An 18,130-nucleotide genomic window follows, 5' to 3' on the forward strand; every position below is an offset into this window, starting at 1 on the left:
CCGTTGTCTCCTCACGCCTGTACTATTGCAATTCCCTTTTCACCTGCCTTAGTTATTAAACAACCATGGATTGCCTCCAATTAATCCAAAATGCTGCTGCCAGACTGTTACTCCGGTCCTGGCCTCCTTGCACTCGCTTCTTGTTAATTTCAGGGTCCAGTTCCAGCTACTGGTGCTCACATACAGTATAGAGTCAGGCCCCTGCACAGTCAAGCCCCTGAATAATTCATTGACCTGCTTTTTTTGATTGATTGATTGATTGATTGATTGATTGATTGATTGAATACTTTATTTAGAAAGACATGGAAACAGTACATGGAAGTACAATTCACAATACAAGGTCCTCTAAACTGGCTCATAAAAGCACTTGGCTTATTTAAAATGAGATCCCCGTGCACTCAAATCATGATGACATTTAAGAAGAGTAGAAGACATACAAATATACACTACTATGCAGTTTCAATGTACATGACAATATAAATTGTATTCATCTCATCCACAGAGAGAGGACATCACCTGGACTGAGGATGCCCAGTCAAACAACAAGTCGACAAAGTAAGATGAACAGAATTTGCTAATTCACATTTCATGTTACTAATTAACATTTAAAGTTAAAGGGATATTTCACTTTCAAAAAAACTTTGGGTCATTGTCATATCGTCTACTCAGGCTTATGTGAGCCCCCCAGACCGTTTTTAAGTTGCTTGATTCAGTATTTAAGTATTTGATATTCATTTTATCAGACACGCCCCCTTCCTATACAAACCAATTATAACTCCAAACTCCATTTTTAACATGTTAGATTCATCAAAAACACCTTGGTCCTTGGTTCTGGTGACTCACCCTGCCCTCCTAATACGCGAGGGGGCCATATTTTTTTTCCTTTATTTTATTTTATTTTGTTATTGTATTTATTTTTTTTCAATTTAAAACAATATATATAAAAAATAAATGAAAAAAGTTATCGAAAAAACAGCCCCTTGTGTATTAGGAGGGCAGGGTGAGTCACCAGAACCAAGGACGGGTGTTTTTGATGAATCTAACATGAGTTTGAAGTTATAATGGGTTTGTATAGGAAGGGGGCGTGTCTGATAAAATGAATATCAAATATCTAAATACTGAATCAAGCAACTTAAAAACTGTCTGGGGGCTCACATAAGCCTCAGTAGACGATAAAATGACCCAAAAGTTTGTTTTTAAAGTGAAATATCCCTTTAACTGCTTAACCGATTACACCCTATATGCTTCGCCGTGTGATGAATAACGAAAATATCTGATCTACATTGTAGATCAGCTATTTTAGCTATTTTAGAAAAACTATTACATTCTTGAAATGTTTTTATTTTTATTTATTTTTATGTTCAACATGCCCCAAAAAAGTGGTCTCTAACGCTAGACAACTGTTCCACAATCTTCAAATGCTGGAGACCCCTGAAAGATCCGCCTCCTGGAAGATCTTTAAAATATACATTTTGAATATACATTTCTGCTAAGCAGCTAGCTAGCTAGCTAGGCTTTGACTGATTTGATTTACAGTAGGAATTATTTAAGTGACTGCAAAGACAGGAATGGTGACAAAATGGAACGGTGCAGTTAATCACAGATTTTAGGCTCTGTCAGAAGGGGGGCAAGATTTTGCCAAGAAGAAGAAGAAGAAGAAGAAGAAGAAGAAGAAGAAGAAGAAGAAGAAGAAGAAGAAGAAGAAGAAGAAGAAGAAGAAACACATCATCTGTGCCACATTCTTTTGCTTGAATCTCTTCGCCACGGACTGCTGGGAAAGCGTCTCCTCTAACTTGGAGAGGCCGTCCGGTATGGTCTGTCTCCAAGCAGTTCGATCTGAGGCTGCGGCTAGCCAGGTGTCCAGGTCAACACCCAGGGCCTTCACGTCTCTCTTGCAGATGTCTTTGTAGCGTAGTTGAGGTCTGCCTATAGGACGTTTTCCATGAACTAATTCTCCATAAAGGAGATTCCTGGGGATCCATCCATCATCCATCAACACTATTTGACCGAGCCAACTCATGCGTCTCTGTGAGAAAAAAGAAAAGGAGTCTGGAGTGCTCGGAAGTAAAACTATAAAATAAAGGTGCTCTTTGGTTGGGGACCCAAAAGGTATAACAAAGGAAAGAACCAAGGCACTCTTCCGGTGAAATTTGTTTAAAGCCTTTTTTACATAGCTATTTCATGATAAACCACACGTAGTGGCCCTAAGGCCTTCTTCAGGGTGTAACCCTCAGCAAACACGTTTCCCCTTATATAGATATGGTACATACATACAGATGGCAAACACATGAGGAGGAAGTCAGACACAGATGAAAAATACAGAGTAACAACTAGATGGCTGTACAATATGGGTGAAATACTGTATATGAATGTAAAAACAAACATGAACGGGCATCCGCTTTACAATCTGCACATTTTCAGCACTTCTATTGTACTGTTAGACGGAAGCATTTGACAATTGTGTGAGCCAACAGTCTGTCTCGAGAGACTGCCAACATAGGGACACCAAGTAAGAAGTGGCTAAATCACAGAAGAGTGAGAAGACATAGTCGGACTAAATGTCAGAAATGTTTTCACCTCTGTTTTACTTTTTTTTTTTTTCTGGAGGGCATTTAATAATCCTTTAATACTGTGCTGGATTTAAAGTTATAAATGAATATGTTTAAATTAAAGGTATTCATTTTCTTATCATAGCACATGTCAGTCTGCAGGAGGATTTAAAGGATTACAAGATCAGTTTGAACAGTCTTGATCGTGTGACAGACGTCACTGAAGTGCCCTCCCTCAGCAGCATCTACACAGAGCTCTACATCACCTTGGAAGAGAGTGAAGGGGTTAATAACCAACATGAGGTGTGGCAGCTTGAGACAGTTTACAAGATGAAGACCATCCATGACACACCGATCAACTGCTGTGACATCTTTAAACCCCTCCTCCCTGACAGAAAGACACCCATTAGAAGAGTTCTGACAAAAGGCATCGCTGGCATTGGAAAAACTTTCTCTGTGCGCAAGTTCACTCTGGACTGGGCAAAGGGTTTGGAAAATCAAGATGTAATTCTCCTGGTTCCCTTTTCTTTCCGGGAGCTGAACTTGGTCAGAGATGAGCAGCACAGTCTTCTCAACCTGATCCATGTTTTCCACCCAACATTAAAGAGGGTCACAGCAGAGCAGCTCGCTGTCTGGAAACTTGGGTTCATCTTTGATGGTCTGGATGAAAGCAGGTTTCCACTGCAATTCAACAACAACAACATTGTTTCTGAGGTCACAGTGACATCATCAGTGGACGTGCTGTTGACAAACCTCATCAAGGGGAATCTGCTCCCCTCAGCTCTCCTGTGGATAACTACCAGACCTGCCGCAGCCAATCAGATCCCTCCTGCATGTATTGACATGGTGACAGAAGTACGAGGATTCACAGACCTCCAGAAAGAGGAGTACTTCAGGAAGAGATTCAGTGATGAGAAGCTGGCCAGCAGAATCATCTCACACCTGACGACATCAAGGAGCCTCAGCATCATGTGCCACATCCCAGTCTTCTGTTGGATCACTGCTACCGTTCTGCAGGACATGCTGAGGACATACAAGACAGGACAGCTACCCAAGACCCTGACTCAGATGTACTGCCACTTCCTGTTCGTTCAGACAAAAAGGAAGAAGCAGAAGTATGATGATAAGGTGAATCAACAGCAGCTCATGGACACTGACAGGGAGGTTCTAATGAAGCTGGGCAGGCTGGCATTTGAACATCTGAAGAAAGGCAACATCATGTTCTACCAAGAAGACCTGGAAGAGTGTGGTCTTGATGTGAGAGAAGCCTCGCTCTACTCAGGAGTGTGCACAGAGATCCTCAAAAGAGAGAGTGTGCTTTTCCAGAGAACAGTCTACTCCTTTGTTCATCTGAGTATCCAGGAGTTTCTGGCTGCAGTATACCTGCTCCACTGTATCACAGAGAGGAAGATGATGGTATTGAAGACATTCCTGCAATTCTGGACCATGTCCGACCTGTGCCTGTCCTTCTTCCTGGAGAGAGCTGTTGAAAAAGCCCTGAAGAGTAAATCCGGCCACCTAGACCTCTTTGTCCGCTTCCTTCATGGCCTCTCACTGGAGTCCAACCAGAGTCTGTTAGGAGGCCTGCTGGGACAGACAGAGAACAGTCCAGAGAGCATCCAGAGAGCCATCAACAACCTGAAGGAGATGACCACTAAATCTTACTCTCCTGAGAGAATTATCAACATCTTCCACTGTTTGATTGAGATGAACGACCACTCAGTACATCAGGAGATCCAACAGTACATGAAGTCAGGGGACAGATCAAAGAAGCTGTCTTACGCCCAGTGTTCAGCTCTGGCCTACATGCTGCAGATGTCAGAGGAGGTTCTGGATAAGTTGGACCTGAACAGTTACAACACATCAGAGGGGGGGCGATACAGACTGGTCCCAGCCGTGAGGAACTGCAGAAAGGCTCGGTTAGTAGTCATGTGAATAGAGAACTCACTAGAACAGAGTCAATCTACCATCACACTTAACACTATAACTAGAAATAATGGTACATTTTGGTAATAGTAAGAGTTGCCTGTCTTGACAATCAATTGAATCAATTAGACTGATTCCATTCACGTACCATGCAACAAAAAATATCACATGAACAGACAATTACATGAAGTCCAAATGCAAAAAAAATGCAACTTTCAATCTGTCTTCACTTCTCTGTTCTGGTTCCCTGTTCTTACCTACATCCTGTTAATGTCTGCATACTTACTTAACTTCCTTGACAGTGAACTTGGTCTAATCTCTTTTTATAATCTCAGATTTTACATTTAATTTTCAATTACAGACTTGTTGGCTGTAAACTCCAACAGACACACATTGAAGTTGTGGCTTCAGCTCTCAGTTCTAATCCATCCCATCTACGGCACCTGGATTTAAGTTACAACTGCATGCCCAACTCCTTATTCGATCTACTTTGTGCTGGACTGAAGAGTCCACATTGTAGACTGAAGACTTTAAGGTCAGATTCATTTACAATAATTATTTTATTGTCAGCGACTTATTATGTGATTATAATTTGAATACTGTGGTGATATTTAATTTGAAGAGTCTGAATAAGGTTGATTTCATAGTAAAACATTGTCTAGAATAATGATAAGGTACAGCGACTACAGTATGTGTGCTACAATTACAATTGAGATAAATTCAAACAAACCCGTTTAAATGTTGGGCCAGTCAGAGATTCCCACTCAGCAGGGTGTGGACCTTTGACCTGTTAGGTCTTATGTGTGTATAACTCTGTCCTCTCAACCTGTTTCTGTCTGTTTCCTGTCTGTTAGCTGATTATTCAGTTAAAGTTACTGTCTGCCTGCTCTAGTTAAAGTTACTGTCTGCCTGCTCTTTCTAGCTCTTGGGTTTCCTAAAACCCAGACAGCCCAAGTGGTTGCATCCAGGTTCCAGGAATAATGTATTTTATAGCAGACATTAAAAAATATTGTGTACATTTTTTCATTTAGACTGATGCACTGCTGGTTGTCAGAGAGAAACTATGAAGTTCTGGCCTCAACTCTCAGCTCTAATCCTTCCCATCTGAGAAAATTAGACTTGACCTTCAACGTCCTGCCGGAGTTTGGACTGATGGAGGTCTTTGCTGGACTAGAGACCCTCAAGTGAGTAGACTTGAACTGTGTCCATGTTGATTAGTGCAGCGATTCCCTATTTTTATGCTCCAGTGGCTGGTAGTTCGGCCTAGCTATTGATTCCAAAGCTAGGCCGATGCCTGTTTTGAACAAAATGCTTCAAATCATAAGCGCAGCGTCCGATTGCCGTGAAACTTTTCACGCACATTCCCACTAGGCCGAGGAACACATGCCACCCTTTTCATATTGTCCTGTTGTAGCGCCACAAGGAGGCTGATTTTTGCTAAAACACATTTTTTGATATCACTCCTACAGATTTTGTCCAAACATCACACAAATCGGGACATATGTGAGCAGGCCTGGTGTTTCGGGCATCAACTCGCGAGTTGAAAAACAGTAGAAACTAGCTAAATAACTTTTTTTTTTTTTTTGGCTGATTTTCGTTTTTTTCCATATTAACACAGTTCGAATGTTGAGGAAGCTTTCGATCCCAACAGATATCCGTTTTAGAATCATTAAGTGGTTTAAATTACATTACAAACACAGCAGTGTTTCTGTGTGTTTCTGTCGGTCTTGTGGGGGCGGAGAGTGGTTTTAACTTGCAGGGACAACAGTAGCATGAGTGGTTTTGGTTGGTCGTTGGCCCATTGTTCTCCGGTTACAAGCCTAATCCCCGCCCATCAGTTTCGCTCCTCTCTGTGGTGGTGTAAAGTGACTACGTACATTTACTCAATTACTGTACTTAAGTACAATTTTGAGGTATTTTACTTTACTGGAGTAATATCCACTGGGTGAATATTCAACCTGAGGCTGAAACTAACTTCACCACGGTGGGAAGCGGCTAGCCCTGGTCCAGAGCGTTAGTCAGTTCCCTCAAGTTCCCTCAAGAGTAGTGAAAATAAACAAAACCATTTCGCTACTCACCGAAACAAAGGCTGTTTTGTGTTGTTGAAAGTCTATTCTCGGAGGTGGGAAGCCTCTCAGCACCCCACCTACTCTCTAAAATACACTTTTTGGACAGAAAATAAAATATGTCCACGAGACGGAAATTATTTTTATTTACTCCACAGTGCCCTCTACAGATTTGGTTAATGGTTAGTTCAAATTGTCCAGATCTGTAGAGGGCGCAGTGGAGTAAATAAAAATAATCTCACTAACGCTCTGGACCAGGGATAGGAAGCGGACAGTATTGCGTCTTTTTCGGGACAGAATCTAGTTGTATAAACAATATAACATTGTAGCGAACACAGCAGCTACAGTAGGTGAGGGCAGCCCCAGCTAAACAACAGGCCGCTCGACGTTCGTATGGGAGTATTTCACTGAAGATGTGGCCAAAACAACAGTGGAGTAACGAGGCTAGGAGCTAGCATTGTTAGCTCGCGTCATGGCAGAACGTACACCTGGTGTTTGCATTTCTCCATGTACAACTCGTACATCTACATAAACGTTCATATTTCAAATATAAAGTGCTTATCTCACGGCCACGGGTGTTATAATTATCTACGGGCCCTCATAAGTACCCGTATCTTCCGTATTGTTAAATAAAAAGCATTTTGATCCGATTGATGGCCATCTCCGTTTTTTTTTTTCAACTACGCGGCCGTATCGGTTGGGGGGTGTATTGCACTCCTGATACGTTATAACTCTATGAGAAAATGGCCGCCGATCGGATTAAAATGCTTTTTATTGAACAATATGGAAGATACGGGTACTTAGACCCACCCGAAGTGAATGGTAACATCCGTGGTCATGAGGTAAGCACTTTATATTTGAAATCTGAACGTTTATGTAGATGTACGGGTTGTAAATGGAGAGTGCAAACACCAGGTTGGAGTTAATCCAGGACCTATAGCTGGTGCGTATCTTTATCATTAGTAGGTAAACCTCGACTATAGTCGACTACCAGTGGGTCAAATTTAGTGGTGGAAGAAGCACTTGGTGGTAGCAATACCACAATATAAAAAGTAAAAGGCCTGTGCTCAAAATGTTACGTTCAAGCAAAGTAAAAGTACAAAAGTATTGGCATCAAAATATACTTAAAGTACCTAAAGTAAAAGTACTCAAATGTTTGAAAATAGCTGATCTACAAGCTCACAACACGTTGCAATGCGCATTGTGAGCTTGTAGAGCGGCTATTTTCAAATAGCCTATGTATAAAATACCTAAAAGAATGTACTTAAGTACAGTAGCCTACTTGAGTAAATGTACTTAGTTACTTTCCACAGTAAAAATCCGAAAATGGGGGAGTGATTAGAGGAGTGGCTAGGTTGAATAAATTACCCATTGTTCACGCCCATTACCTGGAGCTGAGAGGTGCTAGAAAGTGGAAATCCTTTAGAAGGGATTATCTCAGTTCGGACTATTATAGATGACAAGATTCAAATGATCACATCTTCTTCAAATGTGTTCCAATTTCAATGAATGATACATCATATGAAAGCTTATATTCTGTACTTCAACAATCTGTAATAAAATGAAAAATGAAAAATGCCCCGTTGCTGCCTAAAGCACTGTACCCGCTCACATATTATCTCTATAGTCTTGTAATCAAGACGGATCTGTTTGATTTTTAATATTCCATCCTGATTGGCGAATTTAGAACATTGCCGGCCCACAATAACCTACAGTAGCTGACCTGGCGGAGACCTGTGCTCCGAGGAGCATTTTTTTGTAGTCTGTATTTCTTCTAGACAACTGCTGTTCCGACCGACTTCCCACTCGGCACATTCAGTGAAAATAGAAGATCTACAAGCTCAAACAGCAGATCTAACTGGAGACTACACATCAGATATCTGCCCACTCATATCAGTGACAATTGCTCATTATCCTGTTGCAGTTCCATTTGCACAAACCATCCATGAGTGTCCTAAATGTAGAGGAGACGTTGTGTTGGACAGGTAGACATTAATGCATTGTTGTTCTACTTCCTACAGTGTGAATCATGGAGGAGAACACTGGGTTAATCCTCAACTCCTTACACAATGTGAGTATCTGTCTGTCTGTCTGTCTGTCTGTCTGTCTGTCTGTCTGTCTGTCTGTCTGTCTGTCTGTCTGTCTGTGTGTGTGTGTGTGTGTGTGTGTGTGTGTGTGTGTGTGTGTGTGTGTGTGTGTGTGTGTGTGTGTGTGTGTGTGTGTGTGTGCGTTTGTGTGTGCGTAAATTATGTTTCATTTTTACTGTCTTGTTTTCTCATCAGATTCCCATTGTCTCACACTGGACACAAACACAGCTCACAGAGAGCTCTCTCTGTCTGAGAAAAACAGAAAGATGACAGTGGTGTATCAGGATCAGCCATATCCTGATCACCCTGACAGGTTTGATTACTGGAGACAGGCTCTGTGTACAGAGGGTCTGACTGGACACGGTTACTGGGAGGTAGAGTGGAGAGGACAGGTTCATATAGCAGTGACTTACAGAGGACTCACCAGGAAAGGACAGGGTCATGACTGTCTGCTTGGATTCAATGACAAGTCCTGGAGTGTGGAATGTAAAGATGGTCACCATGGTGACATTTACACTATCAGTCACAATAGTAGGAAAACTGTCCTTCCTGTCAGCCCCTCTGACTCCAACAGAGTAGGAGTGTATGTGGACTGCCCTGCTGGGACTGTGTCCTTCTACAGAGTGTCCTCTGACACACTGACACACCTGTACACCTTCCAGTCCACATTCTCTCACCCCCTCTATCCTGGGTTCTGGCTTAGGACTGGGTCCTCCGTTTCAGTTTGAGTCCTGCACGGGTCCAATTTTGAGAACCCGCGCCCGCCCCGCCCATCAATAATCAGATTCGTAGACCGACCCGTCACCCGTGATTATTTCGAAATACTAACCAGAACCGCCCTGCTCGCCAAAAAATGTACCCGTTGTCCGCCCGTTTACCTGTGATTACATGCAGAGTAAAATGTAAATAGCCTACAGTGCAGTCACTCAATTTAAAAGTGTGTTGAAATGTGTTGAAAACGATAGCAACCTTCAACAATAGTGCTACATTCAGTGGTCAGGTTCGTTCAGAAATAAAGTGAAGACGGAGGAGCGAGCTTTAGCCACACGCTCAAACGCACATATACGCACTATGCATGTTGTTGTTTACATTGTCAGATGGTTTTAATTTGAAGGTTTAACAGGATGTTCAAAGTGTTTTTGTGAGTTAAGATAACTGACCGGTGTGCTCCATGCATAGGCTCCATGCCGTTGTGCTGTGTTAGGTTACACAAGTGACGTTGTTTGGGCGGAAACAGTGCTCTCTGATTTTCACAATAAAATGTTACTCACTCGCGTTTAGTTCAGACTGAAGCTCCATGCAGCTTCAGTCTGATAATCAGGCTAGCCCGTCCCTGTACCCGTGAACTTATACAAGTATATTTTTCACCCGTTTTCACCCGTCAAACGCGGGTACCCGTCGGGTATCCGCGGGTACTCCGCCCGTTGCAGGACTCTGGTTTGAGGACAGAACCAGTATGGTTTGGTGGTCTGTAGCGAGAGGGGGTTGGTGGTCTGTAGCGAGGGTGGGTTGGTGGTCTATAGCAAGGGGGGTCGGGGGTCCGTAGCAAGCAGTCACTCTGGTGGGGTGCTGTATGTCTGCATCACTTTCTCATTTGCTTTTTAGAAGGGAGTTCTCGGTGTCAATGGCAATGACCGGCTAGTCTCATTCTACTAACTGCTATCTTCTTCTAATTTTTTCCTAATTTTAAGGTCTTTCTCTGTGGGATTTGTAATAGAATAATAATATTCCATTCGGGTGAAGTTTTAGATCATTTATTAGGAAGATGTCAGCAGAGCAAACAGCATACAGATCAGTCAGAGCCAGGCCTCCTGGCCTGACCAACAGCCCATTCGGGGCACAAGCCTCTCAAACCTCCTCTACCACAGTTCTTTATACTCCACATTGTACCAAAGAGGCTTTTCTAAATGGTCTTATAAGGTATGGACTAAATATAAGAGAGACACAACCATAGCTACACAAATACACATAGCTGAGACAGTGACAGTAGCATGAAGGATTCAGATCAGCTGTTCCATTTACAGCTGTAGGTGAGTTACATTTAGCACATTCATGTGTAGAGTGGTTGACTAAAGACCCCTGCTGTGAGTTTAAACCTTCTTAGTTCAGATAAAGTTAGATAGTACAGAAATGATAGAAGAACAGGTTGGCATTCTAATTTATCCATTACATTCCAGAGTTTTTTCTTTTTGTACATGAATAATCATATTCATGTACATACGACAGGTGATTTATAGAATGCCAAATCAATAGACATTTTCCTACCTACATGTTGATATAGCTATATATTTACTCAACCATTTTTGTAGAGCTCTCTCTCTCTCTTATTTTCTAGAATTTAGTATATGTGAAATCTTTTATCTGGTTGGACATTAAATCTCTGTTTTTCAAGGCAAAGGGCCCTTAGCACGCTGGCTAATTGGGGCGATACGCGTGTCTAAACATTTCTCTCCCTTCTAAACGTTAAAAGGCCAGAGACTATGCAGTCAAAACAAATATTTCCACATTTATGGCCAATGCCCAGTTGACTAATTTTTTCTTTTAGATATCAGCTTTTATCTAAAATTCCTATATTAATTTATTCAGATAAATATCAAACATATCACATGAAACATATTACAGACTAATAGACCTGGTTGTTTTAGGTTTGAAAGCCTCTCACTCATAATGTCAAATCTATCTCTGTTTGTATGTTAAATCTCTGTTTCTCAAGACTGAGGGCTCCATACAGATTCATTTACCAATTCGGACCGCCTTTCACGGATTGATTTTGACAGTTTCCTACACGACCTAATTTGGCTTCCACCAACTTTGCACCGGAGTACAGGTATTTTCCGAATTTCACGGAGGGCTCGTCTTCCACGACCTAATTTCCTAATTTGGCTTTCACCAACTTTGCACCGGAGTACAGGTATTTTCCGAATTTCACGGAGGGCTCGCTTTTCACGACCTAATTTATCTCACCCCAGACGTTGATATGCCAGAGATTAGGCAGTATGAACAAATATTTTCAGTTAGATATTGAATATAGTTTTCCAGTCTTCCTGGCTCTTTCCTCCATCTTCACTTGGCGTACGGGTCCATTTGGTTATGTCTCTGACAGCGATCTCCACTTTGCTAGTGGTTCCAGTAGTGTCTCTCACGTGCAGCATGTCTCTCTGTGGCAGTGATCTCCCTTGGGCTGGTGGGTCCCAGTTCAGTGGCTCTCAAATGCTCTCTGTGGCTCTCTGTGCCTTGTCCTCCTGCTGTGGCAAAGTCTCTTGTTGTTTGTATGGTGTCGATTTCGTCACCTCTGCTGCTGCATGGTGACATTGTTGGTGCTGCTCTCATGGCTGGTGACCATGCATGCTCTGTGGAAAACGCATGCTCTGCTCCTTCCCTCTGTGGCTTGAAGCTTGTGGTTTCCTTGTTGTCATCACAGACAGAATAGATCGGTCTGCAAGGTTCCAATCGTGTAGACCTTGTTGAAGATCATCAGAAGTTGATTCTGCATAGCTTGCTTCTGTAGTGCTCCTCTTTGTCCTCCATCGTCTGGATCTGGTCCGGATCTGCTTTGAGAAAATCTTTTTCCCAAAAAGTCCTTCACCCTTAAGTTCTTTTGATCAAGTATCCATAATCATAATTAGTTATGAAATATGAAATATTGATCCTGCCGACAACGCCAAATGTAATAGAATAATAATATTCCATTCGGGTGAAGTTTTAGATCATTTATTAGGAAGATGTCAGCAGAGCAAACAGCATACAGATCAGTCAGAGCCAGGCCTCCTGGCCTGACCAACAGCCCATTCGGGGCACAAGCCTCTCAAACCTCCTCTACCACAGTTCTTTATACTCCACATTGTACCAAAGAGGCTTTTCTAAATGGTCTTATAAGGTATGGACTAAATATAAGAGAGACACAACCATAGCTACACAAATACACATAGCTGAGACAGTGACAGTAGCATGAAGGATTCAGATCAGCTGTTCCATTTACAGCTGTAGGTGAGTTACATTTAGCACATTCATGTGTAGAGTGGTTGACTAAAGACCCCTGCTGTGAGTTTAAACCTTCTTAGTTCAGATAAAGTTAGATAGTACAGAAATGATAGAAGAACAGGTTGGCATTCTAATTTATCCATTACAGATTGACCCAGGTATTTAAAGTCACTGACCTCCTTTAGCGCAGTTCCTCTTATTGTTGTTAGGGGTGGATGTTCTTGGATGTTATGACCTCGGTTTTCTTTTGGTTTAGCATGAGGCCAACCTTGGCACGCTCTAACTGCACTCTGGTTAAGAGCTCCTGTGCCTGTTACACATGATGAAAGCAGGCATATGTCATCGGTGTAGTTCAGGTCTGTCAGGGTTTCTGCAGGGTGTCTCGTAGGCGTGATTATGGATCCCACCAACGCTCCAGGATATAGACCCGCCTTACCTGTCTGATTGGCTCCCTGGCAGGCATAGTGTTACTGAGGTTAGGGTTAGGGTTAAGGCTAGGTTTAGGCATAGTCTTAATGAGGTTAGGGTTAGGGTTAGGTTTAGGCATAGTTTTACTGAGGTTAGGGTAGGGTTAGAAAGACTTCAGTAAAGGGTTAGGGTTAAGGTTAGGTTTAGGCATAGTTGCAAAAACGAGAACTGTCAATCACAGCGTCTACTGACCAATCACAGCGTGGTTTGCCAAGAGCTGGCATGGGATCCATAATAATGCGTCTCATAGTCCTTCTGGGAATAATAGTGAAGCCGAGTTCTCGCTCCCTTCCTCTTCCTTTGATGGTTTTTGTTTATGATCCCATTATAACCACAACCACCCCTGAATAATCTGTAACACGTTGCAACTTTAGAATTCTGTGTTCCTAGAACTCACGTTATCACCACCTCCTGAGTGGGACCCACATTAGGTTCTGAGAACCTTATCTGAGCCGTAGGGTATGGAAACACATCCAGAACCTGTGAAATAATTTTCACGGCACGGTTCATTTAGCCTAGAACACTAACGTTGGGTGATTTTCACCCACACAATTATGGTTATGTGATTTTGTTTAGTTGCTGATGTCTGAGGTGGGTGGGTCCTTGGGTACCTTCGGGCTGCTCAGTGACATCATTGAAGGTAGGCTTGTTTCCCTGCCTCCAGCTCTGTTTTTGGGTGTTTGGGTGATTTTCACCCGAAGTGATAGAGTAAAAAATAAATCGGGTGGGCTTTCCCACAGTTGTCAGTCATGTAGGGAGACTGTGCCTTCACTGGACAAGGCTCACATGTCCCAGGAATGGGTGGACCAAAGAAGAAGTTCCCAGCTCCATTAGGCCTATATATTTTTTTGGGAAATTCTTTGTTAACAATTCCCACATTTTTCACATGCTTTTTTATAGGCCCCCCTGGTGATGTTTTACATTTTGTGTGATATTTGATATTAAAACATTAAATAATCAATTTTCCATGTATTGTTGTACTTAATATATTTTGATGAGAAGTATTTCTTGTGGAATATACTATGCTGGGTAAAATGTACCCAACGTTAGTGATGGTGTGACAATATTCAACGTTAGTGTTCGAGGGTTAGAGCCACAAAGTGATCATTGAACTTCCTGATTCTAACTGTGAATATTCATAGAGGAAGCAGTTCTAGAATTATAGAGGAAGGAATGAACCTGTGCCTGACTGCTCTGTCTGTCTAGCACAGTGGTTCTCAAACTGTTTCATGTCAAGGACCACACGGTGATCCATCTCTCCCTTCCTTCTCTGAGGCACCGTGGGTGGTTCCAAAGTTGCGCTAGCCCCCCCCTTGTGGAAAAAAAACATTACACCTAAGCGCTAAAAACGTAAAACCGGAGATTCCCGGTTTTGGCACCCAATGTGTTAAAATGTAAATATTCCAAAATAAAAATAAAAAGTCAAGATCTTTTGAAAATACAGATCTACAAGCTCAGAACGTGTCACATTGCGACACTGTTCTGAACTTGTAGATTGGCTAATTTCTAATGGTCAATATATATAGGGGGAGAGTGGTTAAATTGATTTCGATGTCAAAGTTGGTTAAAAAAACAACTTTGCTAGGGACCCCCTGGAACCCCCTCAAGGACCCCTGGGGGTCCCCGGACCCCACTTTGAGAACCACTGGTATATTGTAGTCTTAAGGATAAGGATAAGGATAATTCCTTTTAACAGGTCGTTCATGAAAGTCCTTGCGGTCTTGTTTCCAATGAGAACCTGTGAGCAATGGACCCTTCGCTAAGCCCCACCCACCCCACTCTGTGACTGGTGGTGCGAGTTAGTCACACCCAGGCCTGGCACAATCTGCTTCTCACCCATTGACTTTCATGTTAAATGACGGCTTTTCCCCTTAAAAATAATCGATCATTTCAGCAGCAAGAGCTTCAAAATCTCTTCTAAATCTAGTCAACAAGGCCTGCTGTAGGCTATGGACTGGAAAAATGTGCATGACATTATTTCAATAAGCTAAAAACACGGGAAATGTTAGAGGGAGTAATAGCCATGGATACACGACGGTCGTCTGTCTCGACCATCATGGATAAACTTCAACCTGGTGTTTGCACTTTCTCCATTTACGGCCCGTACATCTACAGAAACGTTCATATTTCAAATATAAAGTGCTTATCCCATGGCCACGGATGTTAAATTTATGTACGGGCTCTCAAAAGTAACCGTATCATCCGTATAGTTCAATAAAAAGCATTTTAATCTGATCGGTGGCCATTTTCTCCATATGCTTTCAACTGCATGACCCTATCGGTTGGTAAGTGTATTGCACTCTGATACGTTATAACTCCATGAGAAAATGGCCACCGATTGGATTTAAATGCTTTTTATTGAACAATACAGAATATACGGGTACTTTTGAGAGTCCCGTGCACAATTGTAACATCCGTGGCCATAAGGTAAGCACTTTATATTTGAAATCTGAACGTTTATATAGATGGACGGACCGTAAATAGACAAAGTGCAAACACCAGGTTGAAGTTGATCCATGACTGTAACAGGAGTTTATTCATTTCAGACTACAGTAGCAGTTAATAAATTAGACGAACAAATGAATGAATATACTTTCAAGTGCGGAATCCGAAACAGGCAGCGCTGTGATTCTGAATTTTGTTACGATTACGGTGATTAGTATTATAGACACCACCTGGGCGAGTGAGTCGTGTAACTTTCCTGACGTTAAAGGGATACTTCACTTTCGGGCCGGGGACACATTTAAAAAAAATATTAAAAATAAATGAAAAAAGTTATGGAAAATTCATGGCCCCCTCACACATTAGTAGGACACTCTAATGCGTGAGGGGGCCATGAATTTTCCATAACTTTTTTCATTTATTTTTAATATTTTTTTTAAATGTGTCCCCGGCCCTAAAGTGAAGTATCCCTTTAAGCTGTGTATGTGTTCAACAACACAGCCAGCCTTGCAGTTTAAGTGCAGATTTCAGCTTGGGAAAAGAACCCTCCAACGGTTTTGGGTACGTGGAATCTGTTGCTGGTTCATATAGTCACCATTGCGTTATCGTGGTATTCTTGCTATTATGTTGCAAATGAATGTGTGTGTGCGGGCGAAATAACATTGACAGGCGACGAAAGCTTGCCAGACCTATGCCAGGCTGACAACGGTTGCTAAGCTGGCATTGGACAATCGCTTTTGGGGTGGGGTTTAGCGAAGGGTCCATTGGGGTTAAGAGTCTTGCTCAGGGACAAATTTCATATCATCGGCACATATGCTGGGATAGCCTGGAATCTAACCACTCAGCTATGGCCGCCCCTCTTATTGACAAAATGAACATCTACTCCAGTCAATGGTACAAATATGAGCATTTAATTCAATAAAATGTCATTTCTGATATACAGCATTTTGAAATTATTATGTATATATTTACCCATATCACAAGAAAATAAAAGCAATGCTATTGAATTTGCATGTGTCATTGTTCAATTAATATAATTGTGTTAATACATTAAATATGTTATTTAATGTAAAAAGTTAATTTGATTATTGTCTCCGCCAGGCCGAAAGGCATGGCGAGAGAGTATGTTTTACCCCCTGTCCGTCCGTCCGTGTGTCCGTCCGTCCGTGTGTCCGTGTGTCCATCTGTCTGCGAGCGGCTAATCTCCGAAACCGTTGGCCCGGTCGCTGCAAAACTGTGCACACACACTCCTTGGATGCCAATTCAGAACCTCTGCATTTTTTACATGGCCCTGTTATAGCGCCACCAGGAGGCCAATTTGTGCAAAATCCTTTTTTTAATATTACTCCTACAGATTTAATCCAAACATCACGCAAATCAGTACACAGTATCTCTATAGTCATGTGATCAACACAGATCTGTCTGATTTTCCATATTCCATCCTGATTGGCTAAGGTTGGCTTCCAAAGTTTGCAGGATTGGTCCATTTTGAACTAAATTCCTCAAATCATGAACACAGCTTGATATTTCCGTGAAATTTAACACGCACATTCCCACTAGGCCGAGGAAGAAATGCCACTTGGAAATGTTCAAATCAGCCTCATGGTGGCGCTATAAATGGCCAAATTGCGTTTTTAACTGTAACTGCACCGATCTGCGTGAAACTTTGCAGAGGCCAAGGAAAAACATCTGCCCTGCATTTTTCACATTAGCCTTTATAGCGCCACCAGCAGGCCGACTTATGTAAAACACATATTTTGAGATTAAGCCTTCAGATTTTATCCAAATTTCACGTAAATCGGTACACATGATCTCTATAGTCATGTGATCGAGATGGATCTGTTTGATTTTTCATATTCCATCCTGATTGGCTAACATTGACATCTAAGGTTTGCAGGAGTGGCCCGTTTTGAACAAAATGCCGCAAATCATGAACGCAGCGTCCAATTGCGGTGGAACTTTGCACTTAAATTCGCACTACGTTGAAGAACAAATGCCACCCTTTTATCATTGCCCTATTATAGCGCCACCAGGAGGCCGATTTTTCTTTTTTATATTACTCCTACAAATTTTGTCCAAACATCATGCAAATCAGTACACATTATCTCTATAGTCAAGTGATCAAGCTGGTTCCGTCCGATTTTTTATATTCCATCCTGATTGGCAAATTCTGAACATTGCTGGCCCACAATAACCTACCTAACCTGGCTGAGACCTGTGCTCCGAGGAGCACTTTTTCTAGTTTATGATTTCTTTTCACTCCACTACACAATATTTGAATACAATTTACAACAAGTTAATTACAATTTACTTTGCAGATTTAGATGATTACAAATCATACATTAACAAACCAATCCCCATTATATATTTTGTCTATTCGAAAATAAAAGCTCACTAAATCTTTATTTAAAAAATAAATGTTGAGTTTTATTTTATAAAATGAGTAACTGTTTTAAAAGTATCCTCAATAAAAACAGAGAGTTTTTTGATGTCATATATTGCTTCGTTTGCGTTCATTTATGTGCTAAAAGAGTGACATTGAAAGCTGTTTCACTCTGTAATAGCCAAAGACAAAACTATTTTTGGATTATCAACTGCGCAACGGAGCAAT

General features: G+C 41.7%; 1 protein-coding gene across 1 annotated transcript; it reads left to right on the forward strand.

The window, feature by feature from the left end:
* Positions 1-2,018: 2,018 nt before the first annotated feature.
* LOC308097419 (protein NLRC3-like) lies at positions 2,019-9,356 on the forward strand (the record flags this gene model as incomplete). The annotated part of the gene is made up of 6 exons (XM_080445179.1): positions 2,019-2,064; positions 2,695-4,468; positions 4,837-5,010; positions 5,507-5,659; positions 8,563-8,612; positions 8,824-9,356. The coding sequence occupies 6 exons, from the start codon at positions 2,019-2,021 to the stop codon at positions 9,354-9,356; spliced, it is 2,730 nt and encodes a 909-aa protein (XP_080301305.1).
* Between the last annotated feature and the right edge of the window lie 8,774 nt (positions 9,357-18,130).

Source organism: Gymnoscopelus braueri (genome assembly GCF_963280865.1).
Source record: "Gymnoscopelus braueri genome assembly, chromosome: 12".
NCBI classification, from domain to species: Eukaryota; Metazoa; Chordata; class Actinopteri; order Myctophiformes; family Myctophidae; genus Gymnoscopelus; species Gymnoscopelus braueri.